This window comes from Myotis daubentonii, chromosome 8 (genome assembly GCF_963259705.1).
Source record: "Myotis daubentonii chromosome 8, mMyoDau2.1, whole genome shotgun sequence".
In the NCBI taxonomy this organism is placed as follows: domain Eukaryota; kingdom Metazoa; phylum Chordata; class Mammalia; order Chiroptera; family Vespertilionidae; genus Myotis; species Myotis daubentonii.
This window is the reverse complement of record NC_081847.1, coordinates 88,819,265-88,835,752: the sequence shown is the minus strand read 5'-3', so window position 1 is coordinate 88,835,752 and position 16,488 is coordinate 88,819,265. Positions and strand designations below refer to the sequence as shown.

The 16,488-nt window shown below is 47.8% G+C and overlaps 1 protein-coding gene across 20 annotated transcripts in view; it reads left to right on the top strand.

The window, feature by feature from the left end:
* DTNA (dystrobrevin alpha) overlaps positions 1–16,488 on the top strand; it is a 308,637-nt gene that overhangs the window by 272,670 nt on the left and 19,479 nt on the right. For 12 of the 20 annotated variants that reach the window (XM_059707355.1, XM_059707354.1, XM_059707356.1 and 9 more), the window contains 4 exons: positions 2,020–2,117; positions 3,781–3,894; positions 9,378–9,474; positions 11,257–11,277. In XM_059707355.1, the coding sequence (XP_059563338.1) occupies positions 2,020–2,117; positions 3,781–3,894; positions 9,378–9,474; positions 11,257–11,277 (330 nt within the window). Of the gene's footprint in view, positions 1–2,019; positions 2,118–3,780; positions 3,895–9,377; positions 9,475–11,256; positions 13,967–16,488 lie in introns of those variants that run through there. The other 8 variants (XM_059707357.1, XM_059707368.1, XM_059707362.1 and 5 more) reach the window with 2 other exon arrangements.

The following is a 16,488-nucleotide window of genomic DNA, read 5'->3' as shown; positions in this document are numbered from 1 at the left end:
GTGCACGAAATTCGTGCACTGGGTGTGGGGGGGGGGGAGTGTCCCTCAGCCCAGCCTGCCCCCTCTCACATACTGGGAGCCCTCAGGCATTGACCCCCATCACCCTCCAATCGCAGGATCGGCCCCTTGCCCAGGCCTGACGCCTCTGACAGAGGTGTCAGGGCTGGGCAGGGGACCCTCATTTCCCCCCATCACTGGTTCTGCCCCCAGCCCAGGCCTGATGCCTCTGGCCCAGGCGTCAGGCCTGGGCAGGGGACCCCCAGACCCCTCCGATTGCTGGCTCTGCCCCTTGCCCAGGCCTGATGCCTCGGCCAGAGGCGTAGACCCGCATCACCCTCCGATCGCCTGATCGGCCCCTTGCCCAGGCCTGATGCCTCGGCCAGAGGTGTCAGGCTTGGACAGGGGACCCCCATCTCCCCCCGATCACTGGCTCTGGCCCCCACCCAGGCCTGAGGCCTCTGGCCCAGGAATCATGCCTGGGCAGGGGACCCCCATCTCCCTCTGATCGCTTGCTCCACCCCCCGCCCAAGCCTGACGCCTCTGACCCAGGCTTCAGGCCTGGGCAAGGGGACCATCATAACCCCCCCAATCCCCGGCTCCGCCCCCCACCCAGGCCTGATGCCTCTGGCCCAGGCATCAGGCCTGGGCAGGGGACCCCCAGCCCCCCGCCCAGGCCTGATGCCTCAGACAGAGGAGTTGACCCTCATCACCCTCCGATCACCAATCACCGGATCGGCCCCTTGACCAGGCCTGAGGCCTCCGGCATAGGTGTCAGGCCTGGGCAGGGGACCCCCAGCTCCCCGCGGTTGCAGGCTCCGCCCCTGCCCAGGCCTAACGCCTCTGGCCTAGGCGTCCAGCCCGGGCAGCGGGGACCCGCAGCTGCAGCGGCCCCGCGATCGTGGGCTTTGCTTTAGGCCCAGGCAAGGGACCCCTAGCTCCCGGGACTGCCAGCTTCGACCATGCCAGGCTCCCATCGCTGGCTCCACCCCTACTTCCTGCTATCACTGGCCAGGGCGGCAAAGGCGCCTGATTCTCCGATCATGGCTCAGGGGCAGGGCCGCCTTTGCCCTGCCCCCCAGCTCTTAGCTCCCCCCTGGGTTTCCAATCACTGTCAGTGTCAGGGGGCTTCTTCCTGCTTTCCCTTTCGCCTCCCTGCATTGTGCCTACATATGCAAATTAACCGCCATCTTGTTGGCAGTTAACTGCCAATCTTAGTTGGCGGTTAATTTGCATATAGCCCTGATTAGCCAATGAAAAGGGTAGCGCCGTACGACAATTACCATTTTTCTCTTTTATTAGTGTAGATGGCAAATTGACCCTTGACTAAATGCACATACACACACACACTCACACACACACACACAGTATATTATGTGTGTGTATTTAATCATTGATTCATTTGTTTATAATATATAATTTGGTAGAAGTTAATTTGTATCTGTATATACATGTATAATTTTATAAGAATGGAGAAAGTTATGACTACATATACACCAATTGTTAAAGCTGGTTGCATGACACATATATATATCAGAGTTAAATTACATGTAAAGAAATGCTAAAAGTATATTAACCAAAAGAAGAAGAAAAGAAAGTCATACTAACTATGACTTTAAAACTATGAAATTTCTAATTGCATATTACAGTGGTTGAACAGTAATTCTAGAAAAAGAGTTATCTCAACAGTGAGTATTTGTTATGCCCACATATACTGAGAGGATCGTTGCAATGGGAACAGCATGGCCAGAATAAAATAGCTCCCCAAAGACTTCAAACCAGAAAGCTAAAAAACAATTTTTTATGTTCTGTGTATTTGCCTGCCAAAGATTCTGTTCAGCTTTTCATTGCCTAGCTGTACTTCAGACCCACAGATCCTGGTCCTTGGGAGAGGAATGGCCATTGAATTTGTATATATTTGCCTTTTTTTGTTGGGATAGAAATCGTTTCCTTTTTCTCAGCTGCTCGTCTCACGATTGCTGTCTCCTCGATAGTGAACCGTGTGACCTTCGTGTTTTGCAGCAGCCAGCGCAGCAGAGAGGCGCTCCTGACATCTCCTTCACCATCGACGCGAACAAGCAGCAGAGGCAGCTCATCGCGGAGCTGGAGAACAAGAACCGGTAGGCTGCTCCGCCGCTCGGCCGCAGTGGCTTTTTGGTCAAAGTGCGCGCCCATTGACAACCCGCAGTCAAGCTTTAAAATGCTTCGGCTCTTCCCCCTGCGTGGATGTTCAAGGCCACGTTCTGAGAAGCCCCGGCTAGACCGGCCAGAGCAAGTACCAAAGACGGAGGGAGTCTGATGCATATGAGCTTCGGAGCTCACAAGCTCGGGTTCAGGTCCCCTCCACCACTAAGGTGCTATTGAACTTGGGCAAGTCCTTTCACTGGTCTGTTCTTTGATGTCCGCATGCCTGAAACAGACAACAGTAGTACCTGTAAATAATAGCATTGTTATGAGGGTTAAATAAAATACGGTTAAAGAAGGCAGCATAGTTCCTTGTAGACTAAGCACTCAGTTCTCCTTACATGTCTTACCATGATTTTTCTTATCAGAGCTGCTCCTTCCTTGGGCTCCATGGCTCCGCCACGGTTCTAGTCTTACAACCAAGGAAGAGAACTAGGGAGAGTCCCCGAGTATCAGGATGTTGGCCCTGGAGATCGTCAATCCGGCCACTGGTTTTCAGGCTGAGCTCGATGAGACCCTGGGGCCTCCAGAGAGGCGCCTGGAGAGCGGGGAGAAGGGCCAGGAGCACCCTTCCTCTCACCTATTGGGTTTCTGCGGAGTATTTATCTTAAAGAAATGTTTTCACCATGGAGCACAAGGGGGAGCCAAAGAAAGGTTGAAGTCATAAATTTAACCTTTCCAAGAAGAAGCCACCCCCTGGCTCACCAAGTTCACCTCCGTTCTCGGTACTTTGTTCTGTCTTACTGGCTCTTGTGCATTGTGTGGTCTGGGAGACCAGCCCCTCCCCCAAGAAGATGTGACTTGTGACCTTGCTAATGGCTTCCAGCTCACTTAGGGGTCGTTTGCCTCACATGGGTCTCCTATCCCTCAAGGTCGGCCTGACGTTCACCTCAATGCAGGGCAGCCCAGTCCCCCACATCCATCATAGACTGACGTGTCTCACCCCTGACAGAGGTCACACCGAGAGCTCTCCTATGTCACAGACGCAATTACAGTGAATCCTTTTAAAACCCCTTTCCCTCTAAGGCGACTCTCATTGGGATCCATTGTTAAGAAAAAGAGAGAGAGCTTTGCCTCCCCGGACCTTCTCAGATAACTCCAGTGAGAGCAGTGTCACTCCTGGCAAGGGAGTGCAGGCATTTCGTTTTGTGAAAGGAGCACCCTGTGTTCCTAGTTCCCTTCCAAGCACCTCTGCCTGGAAGTTGCAGCCCCTTTATGGTGTCCATGGATCATAAAGAACAGGGAGGTATGTGTTTGTCCCGTTAGCCGTGCACTTTTCAAAGCTGAGCACGTGCCCACGGCGTTATATTCCCTGCTAGAGGGCTGAGTGGGTCCTGGTGAGAACGCTCAGCCTGGCTCCTCACAGCTGGATGGACCCGAGAGGGAGTCGGAACCTCTCCACACGGCCCGCTAGCTCCAGCCACGCCTCATAAACACTGCTGGGTTGCGGGGCGGGGGCGGGCGGGGGGTGCTGCTCAGAAAGGTAGGGTGACCCCTTCTTTGCGCCGGTGGCCCTGAGCTGCTCTGCCCAGATGTGAGGTCCTGGGTGCTCTGAGCGTTGACTGACCCTGGTTTCTTACCTTCCTCCTCTCTCCCAAGAGAAATCTTACAGGAGATCCAGAGGCTGCGGCTGGAGCATGAACAAGCCTCACAGCCCACCCCGGAGAAGGCGCAGCAAAACCCCACTCTGCTGGCCGAGCTGCGGCTCCTCAGGTAAGAGGAGCCCACGGGTCTCAGGGAGTCGGGTGCCTGCGTCTTCTAAGGCCTAGCAGTCTAGCCAACAGCGGGCCCTTCGCCACTTCTGACCTTCGTGTATTTTTCATTGCACTCACCTTATTGCTGAGGGAGAAGCTGTTTCTATTTCATTCCTTCATTTGATATAGAGAAAGGAAACCGTTCTTTAGGTCAGAAACAAAATCTCTTACTGGGAAAAAATTTAACTCAGATTTCTTGAATTATTTGTACCCTCAACAGTGTGTTTATAATGCAAGTGATCAAAACATTTTTACACTTAAAAATGTGCCTGTAACCCATGAAAGGGAGTCTGGTTTTCTCTAAATCTGGTTCCCTAGTAGCTTTACTTAGAGATCTTAAAACACACGCCTTCTTGTGCTGCAATAGAGTGTCAAGGCCTGGGCCCACCTCCTCTGTCATCATAAGCATTTGAGTTGGGAAGGACCTTAGGTCGTCCGGTTCAACCCCCCCAAACCTCAGGTAGAAAGTAGCAGGAAGTGGGTGAGGACGTGGCTCCCTCTGCACCCGTGGGCGAAAGGCAAGTCATGCCTGGGCTCCGTGTCAAGCTGGCTTCCCTCCCTGCCTTGAGTATGGCACATGCTCAAGCCCATTTGTGTAGCAAACAAAACGAACATAAACTGAAAGGCATTCCCTCATAGAAATGTCACATTTCACAGGCACTTTCAGTTAGCAAGTGCAGCGCACTTTCCATCTTTCGGTTTGGGTGCCAAGTATTTCCTAGCTCTGGGGCGTGCTGTGTAAGTACTAGTATAGTGACGTGCCACGTAGAGCCATTTCAGTGGACAGCAGACCGCAGAGACGGCGGTGATCCCGTAAGTCTGTAATGGAGCTGAAACGTTCCTGTTGCCTAGTGATGTCGCAGCCATCGTATCGTAGTGGCACAGTGCGTTGCTGCGGATGCTGGTGTCGCCCAGCCTGCTGAGCTGCCAGGCAGGTAAAAGTATAGCGCATACGACTATGTACAGTGCATAATGCGTGATGATGATGAACGACCATGCTACCGCCTTATGTAGTTACAATACTATACTTTCTATCATTGTTTTAGCGTAGACTCTTTCTACTTATAAACAGCAGTTTGCGGTAAAGCAGTGTGCCATGTTGTGCCGGCAGCAGCCTCACGCATCTGTATTTACTTTGTCTCTGGATGGCACCATTTTGTCTTGTGCTTGACTTAATCTCACATTGCTTTGTACAGACAGGAACATGCTATGCAGGCGTGTAGCCTAGGGGCAGTAGGCGGTACCATGTGGCCAAGGTGTGCAGGGTAGACCATCTAGGTCTGTTAGGTGCACTCTGTGATGTTCACACAACAAAACCACCTACTGCTGCCTCTTTTCAGAACCCTTTGCCAGAATTAGACTGTCATTTATTCTCCATATGAAGAGACTAAATGAAACAGGTCCTGTTTGGCTCCGTTTTTTTACCGAATACCTACTGATGGGAGTCATGGATGTTTCCGGGGGTTCCACTCTAACCCTGCTCTTCAGACATGTCAACATCTGAGCCCGGCAGCACCCCTGGCCCAGCCTGCAGGACCTGCCTGCCCTTGGCTGGGACCCAAGCCCCTGGCTGGTGGGACCCAGCCCTCCACAGGAAGTAAATCTGAGTTTTGGAAAGGAAATCTACAGAGCCCGCATCTGGTGGGGCCGCTGAGATCGCATCATACTTTAGAATAACTAAACAAGTTAACGGACGAAACAGGGATTCTTCCTTTTCAACCTTTTTGATTTCTGGTCTATCTTCAGAGAGATGGATTGGAAATTCTTGCACATTCTACCACACCATCCCCAGAAAGGGTGAAAGCGAAACGGACAAAGTGACGTTTCACATCCTCCTCCTCCTCAAAGACATATAAAAGGACTGACTGTTAGAAAGTATCTTTCACCAAATAGGATGGCGTAGGCCAGTGGTCGGCAAACTCATTAGTCAACAGAGCCAATATCAACAGTACAGCGATTGAAATTTCTTTTGAGAGCCAAATTTTTTAAACTTAAACTATATAGGTAGGTACATTGTTATTAACTTAATTAGGGTACTCCTAAGGCTTAAGAAGAGCCACACTCAAGGGGCCAAAGAGCCGCATGTGGCTCATAAGCCGCAGTTTGCCGACCACGGGTGTAGGCCCTCCAAGCTCACAAGTTGGAAATTAAGTTGGATACATGCAGAAATATAACTGAGTAAAGCAACCTGGAAGCAGAGTGGTCCTTCATCTGCATATCTGAGTATGTTTCTCCACCTGAAAGGTCCTTTCTGCCTCTTCTACTGGCTGTCCCATTCTCTAGCGGAGGGATGACGACTAGGACTTTTTCATAAGCATTTTCATCAGTTCCCACCAGTGAGCATTTGCTTTCCAAAGTATTTGGTTCCATTTGGATAATCCAGGCTGGGAAGGCATCTTGATGTGCCTGGGTCACTGTTGAGTTTTCCAACTGACATTTCTTCCCTCTGGTCCTGACTTGGTAATCCCATGACCCCAGCTGAGCCTAGAGCTACACGAAGGAGTCTGACTTGCAAGAACCCATGTACCTCTGGCCCTCACTGTCAGCTGGTGCCCGACACCTGAGGCCTGAGACACCTGACCCCAGCTGATTTGCTTTCCTGTCTCCATACTCTAGTGCAGTGGTTCTCAACCTCGGCTGCACATGAGAATCACCTGGGAATCTTTTTAAAATCCTGATTTCTGGGCCTCACCCTCCCTAAATTCTGTTTCTTTGTGATGGGGTGGGGCCACAACATTAGTAATAAAGAAATAGAATTTCCGGAGGATGAGGCCCAGAAGTCAGGATTTTAAAAAGATTCCCAGGTGATTCTAATGTGCAGCCGAGGTTGAGAACCACTGCTCTATACATTTCTTCTGCCTGGAAGAAATACCCTCCCTTTAAGAGTATTTCTTTGTCCTGGCAATGTGGCTCAGTGGTTGAGCTTCAACCCATGAACCAAGAGATCACCAGTTCCATTCCAGATCAGGGCACGTGCCCACCTTACGGGCTCGATCCCCAGTAGAGGGCATGCAGGAGGCAGTTGATAGATGATTCTCTCATCAATGTTTCTATCTCTCTATTCCTCTCTCTAACAGTCAATAAAACCATATTTTAAAAAAAGAACATTTCTCTAGGAACTTATAAACCACTTATTCTGTGCTAAGCCCTTTCACAATGCATGGATTTCACAGATACCCTGACACCCCAGATTAAGAAACCCAGCTCCCAGTGTTCTAAGCTTTATTCTTTCATCATGTCATATTTTGAAAGCACTCCAGGACAATGGCCTCTTGCATAGTTACTTGGCCTTCGCTCACATTGAGGGGCAGCCAAGTGAAACAGCCAGAGAAACGCCTTTTTGTGGCTCTGAGAGAGGTCTTCTCATTCCATTACCTCCTTCCTGGGCCCTTTGTTGAGAAACCAACAGCACAACATTCTTTCAGCTCAGGGACGGGAGAAGGGAGAACGGAGCAGAGCTTTGCTGCTCGTGAAATCATAGTCTGTTTTTTATCTTAAGAGCACGATGACCTTTCTAAGTGATCATATTTTCCTTTTCGCTTTAGCCACAACAAAGCTGAAAGGCAAGGTTGCAAGCCAGAGCTAACCGCTAACTAGGATGATCCGCTAGGCATGTCTGTGTGCTAACCCAACACTTCCCGTGCACTCTGCCCCCGTTCACTGTTGCATAGAATTGCTATCCCTTATCCACGGGATTCAGGAAAGAGGCAGTTGTTAAGGAAATCAAAGGAAAGATTGCTCTGGTAGGAAGCCTTAAGTGGTAATAAAAGCTGAAAATATATTCAAAAAGAGTTGAGGTATGTTTATAAGTTTTAAAATCATCATTCGTTATAGAGTGAGCCTATCTGACAGCAAATTAGAGGTGTCTGATTTATCGCTATAGCCTGTCCTCTCACAGAGCAGCCTTCAGTAGGATGAGCCCTTGGCCTGACTCAGCGTGGCAGTTCATTTTCAGATTGTCAGTGTTTTATTGCAGAGTCCCTGCTGTCGCTCCACCTGATATGGTGTCTGTGCCATTGAGACGGGGCATGTCCATCCCTACATTGATGCACATATGGTTAAAACACCCACACATTGTTAAAATATAAGTTCCAATATTTCAGACTCGGACAGAGAAGCCTTTAGGGTAAGAAAAGAGATGTCATTAAATAGTCAAATTTTAAATTGATTTCAGAAATGTGAGCCATTAATATTCACCTTCATACTGTTTCATTTATTCCCCCTCTTAAAGATATTTTTGATACCTCTAAGTGTCAACATCAATGATAAGAGTATAAATTGTCATGCATGACAGTTCCATTCTTGTTGGCAGTTTAATTGTTCTACAAAACAAAATAAAATTAAGCAAAGACAACCCTTGTAGATTATTTTTAGTTAAAACAATTATATAGGAATTTCTTTATTCTGACTTCACTTAATGCAAACCAAAAAAATTAGATTGACTATAATAACTATGCACCATTAATATTTGGCCTCTGAAAGGCACTACTTTGCATACTAAGGATGGAACAGATGGAAAATGTACTTTTCTAAATCCAATTTCCAAATATTAAGGTAATGAGTGTTTTCTGTGAAATTTATAAAAGGATTCTTGGGCTTGGAGAATTTGTGGAATTGGCCTTTTTCTTTTTCTTTTTTTAAAATATATTTTTGTTGATTTTAGAGAAAAAGAAGGGCAAGGGAAAAGGAGAAACATCAGTGATGAGAGAAAAATCATTGATTGGCTGCCTCCTGCACATACCTCACTGGGGATTGAGCCTGAAACCTCCGCATGTGCCCTGACCAGGAATGGAACCATGACCTCCTGGTTCATGGGTCAACACTTAACCACTGACCCACACCGGCTGGATGGGGATTGGCCTTTTCCGGTGATGGTTTGGTTTTGATTTGTTGTGTCAAGAAAACCCAATGGCATAGCACAGGGGCCATGACATAGTAAGTATTAAGAAAAGAGTTCATCTTGGCCAGCTGGCGTGGTTCAGTGGTTGAGCGTTGACCTATGGACCAGGAAGTCACAGTTCGATTCCCGGTCAGGCGATATGCCCGGGTTACAGGCTCAATTCCCAGTGTGGTGCGTGCAGGAGGCAGCTGATAAATGGTTCTCTCTCATCACTGATGTCTCTATCTCTCTCTCTCCCTCTCCCTTCCTCTCTGAAATCAATAAAAATATTTTCAAAAAAAAAAAAGAGTTTATCTAAAGCTAATCCAGCATAAAAGGGGAGAAGTGTCTAAAGGATTTTAATTCTATTTTAGTATGACTTCTAACAAATAATTGTACACCTCAGAGCTGTAATTGTTCAGTCATTGGACATTTCCCTGCTTAGTAACCATGTCCAACCCCCAGAGATGCCCTTTCCTGGGGGTCCACAGGTCCCACGAGGTGGGGAAGTGTGAGTGACTCGCGGTTGAAGGCTGTTTCTGATGCCCACTGCGCTTTCTCAGACAGCGCAAGGACGAGCTGGAGCAGAGGATGTCCGCGCTGCAGGAGAGCCGGCGGGAGCTAATGGTCCAGTTGGAAGGTCTCATGAAGCTACTCAAGGTAAGACGTCGGCATTTGTGACATTTTTTGCACGTAATGTGCATTATTTTTTATAATCCCGATATGTGATTTCCCCAAAATGCAGTCTTAAATTCAGACATGAGAACTTTTCTCAGCTACATCACATGATAGCAGTCAAGTATCAGGCTTATTCTTGTCCATTTTCTGGAACCTGGTTACTGAGGACTATCATGGAACAACTTCTCGGCTTATTTCCAGTGTCCTATGTCCTTGAACTAAATAAAACTGGATTTATTGAGAAACATTTTACTTTACTAGCTTTCAGCAGTTCTGATTAAATTGAACAGAAGTTAATGTCTAATTCATGAAATGAAGATGTAGCGATAAATGAACTTTTGGTGGTTGTAGTTTCATTCAGAGGAGTAACTTTATTAATTTCAGTAAAATTTTTTATCTTACCTGAGTGGCTTTAGCAACAAGTCACATAAGTTCCATGGGTCTCAAATGCAAACTGTAGATGGAAATATCTCCGCTTTTTTAATCCCGTTGCCTACGAAACATTCATCTCTTGGGCCAAAAAGAAATTCCTGATAAATTACTAACAAATCTAGTTTCATAAAGTAGAGCTTCTTTGAAAAATGTTACTGATCTCCTTACTTTCCTGAAGGTAGAGTTTAACTGACGATCTCTAGGAGTCCTCTGCCGAGTGCTGCAACCATTGTCCTCACTGGGAAGTGATTCTTCCTTTCAGAAGCCCTAGGCCCCTGTTCAGTGCACACTGAGTCGCATTTTAAGTCAAAAGTAGACTCATTGTGGCCACATGTCCGCAGTCAGCCCAGGAGAAGGGTCAGTGCTGTGAGGTCCCCTGGCCGGACACAGGCACAAGCCAGGATGGGCTGCAACTGTGCGTGCCAGAGGCAGCGACTAGAACTTCCCTTAAGGTGACAGAGGCACAGTCCCTGGGGACACTCTCTTGTGTGGCAGTGGTCCTGGCTCCCAGGCCATCCATGGATCCCTCACATCCCTGGCACACCTTCCTTTATTGTTTCTGTATTGTTTTCTCTCTCTCTCTCCCCTCCCTCCCTCCCTCCTCCTCCTCCTCCTTCTCTTTCTCCTTCTCCTCCTTCTCCTCCTCCTTCTCCTCTCCTTCTCCTCCTTTTCTTCCTTCCTTCCTTCCTTTTCTTTAACAAATACTGGTGCAAACCTACCGTGGAACCTGCCAGGCCCTGCTGTAGGGAAGCTTTTTCGTTACTAGGCTACCATCAGCGTGTTAGACATGCGATGTGTAGAATGCGGTTTTTGTTGTTCTGTGTGCGTTAAGACGGGACTAGATCATTAACGACCTGGTGCCGTTTCTGGCCGGTTCTCTCGTTTGAGGACCCTGAGAAGCTCTTTCTGCTTTCCTTTCCAAATACACCCAACGAAGAAGCCGAGCCCATCTTCCTCCTCACTGAGTGGCGGGGAGCTCCGCAAACGCCCCTGCTTGTATTCCTGTAAATTCTCTCACCATAGCACTGGGATAGAAGTCTGTTTACCACCAGCCATCGGGGCAGCGACCTAACGAGCAGTCTGAGGTATCAGGATGTACAAACACCAGGACAGACAGGTTGTGTTGAAAGATGGTTGGCACAGGGAGAAAAGAGATGAGTCCATAGTTGCTGATACCTAGGACTTAGGACTGAGGTCACGGAGGTAAAAAGAGAGCTGACCTGCCACCAAAGCTGTGTTGATGTGTCCCCACCTTGCACCCCTTCACCCTGTATGTATGCTCTTCGCGGAACCCTGGGTAACCTAACTGTTATTGGTTCCATCTTTCTGTAGGAAGAAGAACTGAAGCAGGGAGTAAGTTATGTTCCCTACTGCAGGTCTTAACTAACAGTGGAGGGGCCTGCCGTCCTGCGGTTTTTCTCATTGCTTTTGCCTCTAATGTATGTTCATGCTTCAGTTTGGAAAGAGAGAAAAAAAATCACACTAATTTGCTTCCTTCTCAATAGAGTGCTTGAATTGAAATATATTAAATTTAGCCCTTTTTATAACTATGACTACTGTCAGCATCAAAAGAAGAACTATTACACCTTTGAGAAGGGGAACAGATTGTAATTTGTGGGACACTTTTTAGATCTCCCGGGGGGTCTCAATTTCAAATCAGCCTCATGCTTCCTGCGTTGTGGAGCAAACCCCTTTCCTAATAGAAAGGTGCCCATCACAGACGCTGAAGGCGCACTCGGTAAAACCCACAGCACGCAGACGCTCACGGGGCGTCCTGTGATGCTACGGATAACCAGTCAGTTTCCATTTTACTGAAAAGGTGTGGAGCCTCTTTTTATAAAAAGTTAGCCAACTCTGTCTCTTCTTACTGCATAATTCTTAAGCCCCAGTTCCCCACTGCTCACCAAAATGTATTCAATCTTTTGAGAGAAAGACGGGACTCAGTACATATTCACGTCCCAGTGTTTCATGCTCCCAAGCAGAATCCCTGCCATGGTGACAGTCATCTCAAAAGAACAGGACACCTTCAGCCTCCTGTGATCACTGAGGCCCTTCCTGGCCTGGGAGCTCCCGGGGTCCTCACCTACATCGCTAGGAATAGGGACTCTGCAGCTCGCACTGCAGCCCAAACTCCTAAACAGAAGCCCTGTGTGTCACCCTGCGGTTCAGAGGCCAGCAGAGGGAGCAGCACACTCAACCAGTAATAATAATCCGGTGGAAGCTAAACAAAGCAGCTTTTCTTTCAAGTGCATGTACCAAGCTGTGTATGACAATACGCCCCGCCCCCCAGGACTATCAGAAAGTTTCACGTTCTTCCCATGGATCGATTAGAACCACAGCCTGTCCGATTTCAACCTGCCTTTTAATTCTTCTGTATTCTCTTTCCTATTATTCATTGTGTGTGTTTGTGTGTAACAAAGGATGTTTGCAAAATGCTGGACACATTTTTACCTTTATTCATTCCCCTGGTCTGTAAAAAAAAAAAAAAAAAAAAAAAGAACGAAAGAAAGAAAGTGTAAAACAAATCTGTAATGTCAGACAATAAAGACAATGTATTACATTCTTTTGTATTTTGTGGGGGGAAAAATTACTTTACTAAAACGAAAGTCCACTTTTCAGGAGAGGCAGGTGAAGGACACACATTGGCAGCCGGTATAATTGCCCATAAGCGCAGACATGGGGCGTTGCTATGTACTTCCAGCACACGTGGGTCATGGGAGATAAACGGGCCTCGCTGTGGCACTTCCCTCTGCAAGCAGCCTCTTTTCTTTCCTGTCCCTTCCTTAGCATGTGCATCAGAAAAGGACGGAAGGGTCCAATAGAACCTCCTTCCTAGTGGAGGGAGAGGGCAGCCGTCTGTCCTGTAACCAGTCAGCCTTGCTCTGTCCATTTCCCTCTGGGACTCCTCTCCTGTTTCCCAGGCAACGGACGCATTCTTCAGATGCTCAGAGGACCAGGAAGTCCATAAACCACTAGATGCAGAGAGTCAGGAAGTTCATATGCAGAGAGCTAAGCCCTGGCAGCGCCCCTAAGAGCATTGCTGCCTCCTCTCCTTCCTGCTCCTCCCCGCGGAGCCCCGGGCAGCTGCTGCGTCTTGGAAAGGAAGCCAGTAGTGGGTGCTGCTGCCTGGGAACGTCAAGGCCATTGTGGCTAACACCCAGATGTCAGCAATGCCTTGTCTGCTTGGGGCGGGGCGGGGGGGGGGGGGAGAGTTTGCATTTATTTGCTTTTCTACTCAAGCCCCGTTTTTAAAAGGACCTGAAGTCGCTTACAACAAATATCACATAAACAAGGACTTCATAAACTAGAACAATCAAAGAAGGCAAGAAAAAATGCAGATGTGCTCATTATAAGGGACAGGAGTATTCTTCTGAGCTTGCTGACCAGGAGGCCAAAAAGGAAAACAGAATTGGCGGTGCTATTGGAAAAGAAATACTGGTTCTCAGGGGACCAGGTTTCTGTTGGCATAAAATGTCAAAAGGAAGTCTTCCCTCAGAGCTTTATGGGGGGAGCACTGCGAAATAACATGGACAGATGCAGTGGTAGCTTTCAGATGGCTGCTGCTCACGCTGGCCTTCAGGCAGGTTAAAGGCAGAACCTCACACGTCCCAATCCCGGAGAGGCCGTTCTACAAGGAATAAACAAATGGCATCCAAACACATTGACTTCTGGCGCATAAACTGATCGAGGGGAGAATTTAGAGGCTTTAGTCTGGCGTCTGCTTCTAAATCCTGTCTTTATTTATAAGCCTTTCCCCTTTGGGGACTTTCTCTTTGTAAAATCAGATTTAAGACGCTGCACAGGACAAGCTGTGCGGAGTGAACAACCTCCACTTGCTTTATCATCCGTCTGTGTGGTTCAATGTATTTTATCACACTGGTATTATAATTCCTACTTACACTTTCCTTGTTTGAGATAATGCATGAATTTATTCCTCTTGAGGAAAGAACATGATTTTTTTTTTCTAAATAGTGCCTGTAATATAACACAATGATTATGATATGATAAGCAATAAATTATTTTTACAATACTTGAATTGAAATTATCCTACCCTCTTTCTTCTTTGTGTATATTTAAGATTTATTGAAGGCATCATAAAAAGAACACTCATAAAAAGTTTAATAATGAAGGCGACTGGGGTATAATTTCAGTGACGGTATGTATGTCCCAGGGTTTCTGGTATACTTCCAGCTCCAAATATTATGTCCCAATCTAAAACCAACTAAACTTGAGTTGAGAATGATCTCAATAACTTCTTAGAAAGATGACTGGAGTTAGACCTGAATTATCATGGTCCCAGCTCTTCTCCTGCAGTGGAAGATCTTGAGTGAGTCAGCTAACTTCCTGGTAATTTATTTCAAACATACTGTTATGACATGGCTCACCAGGTTTTTGTATGGGTTTAAAGAGATAATGGACGTACCAGCACTTTGGAAAATACCATATGCATATCTATATATATAAAAGCCTAAGTGACCGAATGGTCAGTTGACCTGTCACTATGACACGCACTGACCACCAGGGGGCAGACACCCAATGCAGGAGCTGCCCCTTCATGGTCAGTGTGTTCCCATAGCCTACCTCCCGTGGTCAGCCAACCTCCTATGGTCCCTCCCCCCAATGGCTGGCCAGGCCAAGGGGCCCCACCCGTGCATGAATTCATGCACCGGGCCTCTAGATAGATATAAGTATGAATGAATATATGTGTATATGCACACATATACACATGGATATATGTAAGCTTTCTCAATTGACCCATACTTTACAAGCACACCCACACAGTCAGGCACTCATTTTCTTCCTTACAGTTAACAGTGTCTCCATCAGGGGAAGACGGTCAAATATCATTCCAGATTTCGCCTCCTGCCCCCATTCTCTTCTCTATTGACAACTAGATGGCTTGACATCATTGTCACTCCGGTTCCTGCTTCTCCCAGACATGCTATGGAACATGAACAGGCCAGAAATGACCAATATTACCAGCTTAGGTCTCCCCTCTCTCTGTGTCCCTTGCTCTTCCTCTCTGGTGTGTGTTAGATGGAGTAGTGAAGCAATCAAAGGTAAGGGTGGGAGCATGGAGAATTCTTATCATAAATAATCAACCGCAATATAAGGGCTAATATCTAGTGTTCAAAAACGTACTCTCCCAGAGTCTTAGCCTCTCTCTCTCTCTCTCTCTCTCTCTCTCTCTCACACACACACACACACACACACACACACACACACACACACACACACACACAAAGACACACATCCATTTTTAATATTAGGGATTAGTTAATCAATTCTAGAAAAGTAAAAATTAGTTCAGGATAAAGTCTAGGCCCTTTTATGACATTGTAGGCCCCCAAACCAGGCCCCACCCCTTCCCAGCTTCATTCTGTCCCACCCCCCACAGTGAACCTGGGGCTTTAAGGCACTGGCCTCCCAGTCCTACCTGCAATATCCCTCCCACTCCCATGCCTCGCTCATGATGCTTCACTGCCTGGAATGCTCTTCTCTTCCGCCCAAACCTCCTCTTTCCTGCCTGGAAGTCTCTGCTGTGAGGGCCCAAGTCCAGTGATGCTCCTGCCAGACAGGCCAGAGTCAGTCACCTCACCTGTGACCTCCCAGCACGCGGTACACAACCATCCCATGACAGTCCGCGAGTGTGTACTGGGAGAAAGGATGGAGAGAGGGTTGGAGGTAGCTAACCACCGCTCTGCTCTACCTTCCCAGGCTACTAAGTAACACCAGGCCTGACTAGGCTGTGCTCTCAGCCACACCTGAGAGGTAGACTTTTCAAGTCGGGAGGAGGGCGACATGGTGCCACCCACTGCCGCCTGGTGGCTGTCCTCTGCCATCACTCCGGGCAAGGCTGGTTCCGCAGTGAGGCACTGGGTCCCTTCCTTGAAACAGCCCTTTCTGGTGCTGAGTGGAAACCAAAATACTTCCTGCGGGGTCGGGGGGAGACCAGAAAATTTATGGATCTTGTCAGGCTTTTTTAAAAATTTATACAACAGCAAGTTGAGTGGATTCAGAGGATGGAGTATAGAAATGAATTTTTCATTTATTCTCTAGGAGGAGAGCTATTTTAAATTTTCCAAGGATGATGTATGTTTTCCTTCTTCCATAAACCAACTCCCTTCTTGGGAATTTTAGGTCTATATATTGATCTGCATGGACCATCATCCCTTAAGCCTTCGCTCCATGAATCATCGGGTCATTTCCAGGAAAGGATGTTCACAGAGACTATTCAGCTAGCTCTCCTAGAGTTGTTAGCAGACACCCATGCTACATGCCCAGGCCAGTGGCCGCCTTCCATAGAGGCCACTCCTATGACCATAAGACTCAGTAGTATCTGCTCTGCTGGTCTACCCCAGTGCCAGCCGGCCCCTGTCCTTTCCTAGTGGCCCTACAAGAGCAACAAAAGGAAGGCCAGAGCTGGGTACTACGCATCAGACTGGGCACTGCCCTCACCAAGGGAGATGGGGCCAGGAGCCAGGGCCCTCCCCCCAAAGGCCCAGGTAAAGACTGGACAAGGCTTGGATGTTGCGAGCTTCCGGAAGGATGCCGCTGAAACTA